We start from the raw sequence: 6,869 nt of genomic DNA, 5'->3' as shown, positions 1-6,869 counted from the left end.
AAGTTAGGTCTTTAGGTTCTCTTGGCAATTATTTGTATTTGATATACGTGAGTGAAGCATTTACAGCGTTGTGATTTAGGCAGAGGTCGTCAGCGAAACGCCGTTTGAGAAACGTTCGAATTTCATCAGTTATGAGTCGTGTATAAACCGCGTTTCATCCATAAACAGGATGGGGAGGGGTGGGGGGTGGGGGAAGGAAGGGGGTTTGGCGGCTGGATTAACGAGCATTTGGTCTTTGTTTATGTGGACGTGCTGTTTTGTTGATGGAGATAGGCTGCTGAAGTCTGTCCGCGGTTCGAACCTTCTCGAGCGACGCAGTGCTAATACAAACTGGGAAATATTATGTTTCACCTGGTAGGCCATCAGCCGGCCATCGACTCGCTCTCTCCCACTCCTTCCAACTGGGATTTTAGTGAATAGAGAAGCGAGGAACCTCAGCGGCCGTAACACGAGGCAATTTTGACCCTTAGTGCTAATAAATTTCGGCAAGATGGAGCCTCAACCCAGCTCCCCCACCCCCCTTAATGTTGGAGCTGCGTGGCTGATTGCACCTTATCGTAATGGGTGATAAGATTTTATCACTAAAGGTCAACATAGCCTTGAATCTGGGGCTCGCACCTATTAAATTCTCTCGATTTTGGGTTCGTTGTTGTTGATGGTGGATTCTATGACACACCTTGTCTCGTTTGTTCTCTTCATTGGAGTTTTTTTTATATAGTCTTATAACGAGATTTCGCCCCTAAGGCCTATACATGTTAACTGCGAGGCCTCGTAGGATGGTTTGGCTGGCGCGTTGCTGGTCGGTGTGACAACAATACTCTGCTCTGATGGACTAATGCAACGAAATACGATATGAGTGTTAGCATTCTGCGGACACCTTGGGCCAGATTCTCGAAAGTACTTACGCAAGCACTTACGAACGTGTACATCTTTCCTCAATCTTTGACGGCTTTGGTTACATTTATTAAACAGTTTACAAGCATGAAAACTTCCCAATCAACTGTTGTAATTGTTATAAACAGCTTCCTGTTGCTTCGGAGCTCATTAACTGTTTAATAATTGTAAACAAAGCCGCCAAAGATTGAGAAAAGATGTACAGGTTCGTAAGTGCTTGCGTAAGTGCTTTAGTGAATCTGGCCCCTTGTCTTTCTATTAGGTTTAAAAAAGCAAAGTTTATATTACTTTGCGAGAGAATTAAATAAAGAACTTTGAGACTGAGTTTTTTCAGAAGGAAAGCTGCAATGTGCTCCGTTTATGAGAGACTAAGATGAAAGGATAAATTAGGAATAAACTCTTAGAATAACTAATTGTGTGGTATGGTAAGAATATTTTCGAACGCCTATGGTTAGGCAAAAGCATACATATCAAACTTCTGACAAATCGTTTGAAACAGGCTACATGTGTTATCGTTTCATTCCCGAATATATAGTTTGTGTGTCCCAAATGTTTCATTTATGAGAATCGTTCTTCTTCTAGCTCCTGAGTATTCCAGATTTATTGGATAATGAGAAATGTTTAACTTCTTGATATTTAAAGAGAACTATTGTCTTTGATCTGTCTGAGCTGCCTGCATTATCATCCACGTGAGAAACATTCATATAATACAAGATTGGTGCAGAATGGGAACTGAGAAATGCAGTTGAGACACACGCAGAGCTCTTTGGGTTGACATACCAGCTATGGCAACTGTTGCTTATGGACTGTCATCAATTGCCGAGTGGTTGACATGGCAATTTGGGAAGCATAAATAAGGTAATGTTGATGCGGTGAAGAGTTATGGAAGCATCATTGTCTTCACGATGCACACACATACTGTTCTTCACTTCTCCTCTACCATCTTACTGCTCTATCAGAATGCTACCTGTCTACTGTACCTGGCTGCCACCAATCTACCAGCCACGTATTGTGCTTAACCTCATCAAGTGTATGTAAGCAATAACAAACCTGCAACTCATTTAGGTAATGGGCAAACAATAGTCCTGTCGGCTCATCACACTAACCGGTTGACATGGTATGCACGCCTCATTCTGGATTTTCCTCTATATTAAATTGAGTGACTGGAATCTTTGTGTGTAGATGCAGGGGTGACTGATCCTAACTCTTCCTTCGGTCAACATCATCCCACACTCTCCCCTCTACAGCTTCATCCCAAGACTCCCTCCTACAGCTTCATCTAAAGACTCCCTCCTCTTCTACAGCTTCACCCTACGATTTCTTCCCTTTACGACTCCTCCCTATATTCAGTTAAACTTCACCACACCCTACAATCAACCCAAGCTTCACCCCCATGTCTCTCCTGAGCCCCAGATTCACTCCAGCTTCAACCCACAACCAATCACCCCTCTACACCCCCATGAATTTATCCAAACCACCTATTTTTATTTATTCTGCACACTTTACTCCCCCGTTTTATTTTTTTGTCGTCCGACCTTCCCTTCCCTCCCTCCTACATTCCCCACTCCTTCCCACTAACCGTAAGTCTCACTCCTCTTGTACTACATCTATTCTTCCTTCTTTCTCCCCCCCCCCTTCCCCACAGAATCCCCCTTCCCGCCACCACACCCCCTCTCCTGCCCCCTCATCTCCGCGGTAGGGGGTCGCTGCTGGGGACACAAAGCCTCGTCTACACTTGCTTATTGATAACGATGATATATTGTAAGTTAGCTTCGTTCCCGGCAGTGTTGTATCAAGACTTAGGGCGCTTCTCCTAATGAGGCTGCAGCGTGTGTTGTTGTTGTGCGGGGTGTAGGTGTGTGGGGTGTAGGTGTGTGGGGTGTGGGTGTAGGTGTGTGGGAGTGTAGGTGTGTGGGGTGTGGGTGTAGGTGTGTGGGAGTGTAGGTGTGTGGGGTGTGGGTGTGTGGGGTGTAGGTGTGTGGGGTGTAGGTGTGTGGGAGTGTAGGTGTGTGGGGTGTGGGTGTAGGTGTGTGGGAGTGTAGGTGTGTGGGGTGTGGGTGTGTGGGGTGTAGGTGTGTGGGGTGTAGGTGTGTGGGAGTGTAGGTGTGTGGGGTGTAGGTGTGTGGGGTGTAGGTGTGTGGGGTGTAGGTGTGTGGGGTGTAGGTGGGTGGGAGTGGGTGTAGGTGTGTGGGAGTGTAGGTGTGTGGGGTGTGGGTGTAGGTGTGTGGGAGTGTAGGTGTGTGGGGTGTGGGTGTAGGTGGGTGGGGAGTGAGTGTAGGTGGGTGGGAGTGAGTGTAGGTGGGTGGGAGTGGGTGTAGGTGTGTGGGAGCGGGTGGTGTGTGGGAGTGGGTGTAGGTGTGTAGGTGCAGGTGTGGGTGTGTAGGTGTAGATGTGGGTGTGAGGTGTAGGTGTGGGTGTGTGAGTGTAAGTGTGTACCCATCTAATTGTGCTTGCGGGGGATGAGATTCGGTTCTTTGAGATCTAGCCTACCTTGGAACTCAAAGAGCCGTACTTTTTGGTACTGAACTGTCAATCAACTGGTGTAAGATTACTGAGCCTACTGAGCTCTATCATATCTTCATTTGAAACTGTGTATGAAGTCAGCCTCCACTACATCATTGCCTAATGCATTCCATTTGTAAGCCACCCTGACCAGTATTAAAGAAATTCTTTCTAAGTTTCCACCCAATAACTTATTTTACCTATCCTGTCAATTCCTCGAGAGGTTTAATTTCCAGTGGGGTCTTTCCTCGTAGTTCATGCCCCTCGGCTCGAATACTATAATCTGGTGGCTGAACTTTCTCTAACTTCGTATTGTGCTTAACTATATACGGACTCAATGCTGTTGCTGCATACTCCAGAATTTGTCTGATTATATGGGGTATACATGGCCCTGAATGGTTCCCTACACAAATTTCTAAAGGCAGGGCAGATGTTGGCCAACTTAGCATATGCCGGCGATGATATCCTCTTAATGTGGGGTTCAGTGAACAGGTTCGGTGTGTTGTCAAACACTAGATCTCTCCTCCTGATTCTTGAATGATTTAAATTCCCAAGTGGTACCTCCTGCTCCCTACACTATTACTTTACAATGGCTTGAGTTAAGCTTTAGAAGCTACTTGTTGGACCATTCTTCGAGTTTGAATCACTGACGTATATAAACAAAAACAGGACAGGTACAAGTACGAAAGTCCTGTGGGACTCCGCTGGTGACGTCTTGACATTCTGATGTCTCCCCTCCTTACAGTAACTCAGTTTCCGATTTACTCCCTTATCCACTGGAGCGGCTTACCTGTCACTTCTGGTTGTTTCTCCAACTTATGCATCAGCCTTTTATGGGGTACTGTGTCAAATGCTTTCTCGCAGTCCAAGAAAGCCTTCTTGGACTTCTTCTCTGCCCAGCCTTCTCTTTCTTGTTCATTTCTGTAGCCTGGTCATGGAATTCTATTTACTCTGTGAGGCACAATTTACTATCCCTGAACCCATGTTGGTGGTGGTGTTACCAGTTCCTTCTCTTCAGATGTGATACTAGATTTTTCACTCAATTTTCTCCGTCACATTGCTTGGTATACAAGTTAGGGGACACCGGCCTGTAGTTTAATGCCTCTTGCTTGTCACCCTTTCTGTATATTGGGACAGAGAGAGAGAGAGAGAGAGAGAGAGAGAGAGAGAGAGAGAGAGAGAGAGAGAGAGAGAGAGAGAGAGAGAGAGAGAGAGAGAGAGAGGAGAGAGAGTGAGAGAGAGAGTGAGAGAGAGAGAGAGAGAGAGAGAGAGAGAGAGAGAGAGAGAGAGAGAGAGAGAGAGAGAGAGAGAGAGAGAGAGAGAGAGAGAGAGAGGATGGGTGCCGAGCATTCAGAAAACGGAAGATGGGCAGAGAAATAAATAAACAAACAGATCTGGAGTGCCAAGGTCTACACACAGCCAGATCTGGAGTGTATATATATATATATATATATATATATATATATATATATATATATATATATATATATATATATATATATATATATATATAAAAGGCACAACTCTCCTAAACACGAGAGTGAAGTATACAAAAGTATACAAAAAGTATACAAAAAGTATACAAAAAGTATACAAAATATATATATATATATATATATATATATATATATATATATATATATATATATATATATATATATATATATATATATATATATATGTCGTACCTAGTAGCCAGAACTCACTTCTCAGCCTACTATTCAAGGCCCGATTTGCCTAATAAGCCAAGTTTTCCTGAAATAATATATTTACTATAATTTTTTTCTTATGAAATGATAAAGCCACCCTTTTCTCTATGTATGAGGTCAATTTTTTTTTATTGGAGTTAAAATTAACGTAGATATATGACCGAACCTAACCAACCCTACCTAACCTAACCTAACCTATATTTATAGGTAAGGTTAGGTTAGGTAGCCAAAAAAAGCTAGGTTAGGTTAGGTTAGGTAGGTTAGGTAGACGAAAAAACATTAATTCATGAAAACTTGGCTTATTGGGCAAATCGGGCCTTGAATAGTAGGCTGAGAAGTGCGTTCTGGCTATTAGGTACGACATATATATATATATATATATATATATATATATATATATATATATATATATATATATATATATATATATATATATATATATATTTACACAGGATTTACACCTGTGTAAATCACGAAGAAATTAATACTTGATGAATAATGTGACAGCGTCAGACCCCGAAGGAAGGATTAAGACAGGAATTTCCTTAAGTACTTTCGCATTGATTAAGAAACGAGTAGTGTATTGTGAAGACTAATAATAAACAGCAGCTCCCCTATGACTCTGTAATATCTCCATTGCTCAAACAATTATGTATTAGCGATAAGACCTACCATTAATGTATAATGATTTAGTGTAAATATATAGCTCTTGAAATAAACATTCTCAGTAACTAGCTGACATTGTAACTATAAGGTGTGAAGGATAGATGAAATTGTTTATGTAATAATCTCCGTTGAGGTCTGATAAAGACCTTTTATGCCCTCTGTAATGCTTTTTGCGCTACCGCTCACAGAATGAGTATGGGGTTAACAATAAACTAACCGCCTCTGGCGGCAACAATCAAAAAGATACTTTCGCATTAATAATACGAAATAATAATTATAATACAAAATTAAAAAATAATTATGATCCTTCTGAAGATGTATTATTAAATACGAAAGTACTTAAAGGAAATTCCTGACTTAATCCTTCCTTTGTGGTCTGACATTGTCATATAGTTATGTATTAATTATGATATTATGAACTCAACTGAACAAACGATCTACTACTGTGAATCTCTACAATATCAAATTTCCTGTTATGTAAGTTTCCAAAAACCTGAGAAGTCCCTGTTAGGAACATTAGTGTGTGTACTAACCTAGTTGTGCTTGCCGGGGTTGAGCTTTGGCTCTTTGGTCCCGCCTCTCCTCCCGCATTTCTGTGTGTGTACGAATGCCGCAGAAGACAAGATAATTCGTCTTGCTGTGTCAGTGAGTTTTCCTCCACTGCTGAGGCGCTTCCACTGGAAGCTGTCGTTGACTTCGGAAAACAAAATATATTGAAAAACTGTAATAATCCAAGACGAGCAGATGGCGCGCTGACAGATGAACGGACGCACGAGTTTGCTGATAGAAAAATAAATGGACGGGCTGGCTCAAGGATGAGCTGATAGGTATTTTGACGAACTGACGTTAAAGGACGAAACAGGCCGACGTACCGACCGACGGACACATGCACACGCAAACGAACAGAAAAACTACTGGGGGTAACGAACGAGTCCCCCAAGGGAACATGACGACTCCAAAAAATTACACACACACACGTACACCTGCCTCACATCTCAAGCCCCACAGGATGTGCGATTCAGCGGACGCAATAAAGAGTCCGTCAGGAATTTCTACTGCCCAAGTGTTCTCAAACTGCTTTGTTCTCGTCGCCAACTA

General features: G+C 42.5%; 1 protein-coding gene across 1 annotated transcript in view; it reads right to left on the bottom strand.

The window, feature by feature from the left end:
• Positions 1-6,362, bottom strand: part of LOC138358801 (clumping factor A-like) — a 15,052-nt gene extending 8,690 nt beyond the window's left edge. The window contains exons 1-2 of the mRNA XM_069316976.1: positions 6,305-6,362; positions 4,187-4,324 (exon numbers count right to left, since the gene is read on the bottom strand). Of these exons, the coding sequence (XP_069173077.1) occupies positions 4,187-4,324; positions 6,305-6,362 (196 nt within the window). The remainder of the gene's footprint in view (positions 1-4,186; positions 4,325-6,304) is intronic.
• Between the last annotated feature and the right edge of the window lie 507 nt (positions 6,363-6,869).

This window comes from Procambarus clarkii, chromosome 86, assembly GCF_040958095.1.
Source record: "Procambarus clarkii isolate CNS0578487 chromosome 86, FALCON_Pclarkii_2.0, whole genome shotgun sequence".
Classification (NCBI taxonomy): domain Eukaryota; kingdom Metazoa; phylum Arthropoda; class Malacostraca; order Decapoda; family Cambaridae; genus Procambarus; species Procambarus clarkii.
This window is presented reverse-complemented; position numbering and strand designations above follow the sequence as displayed.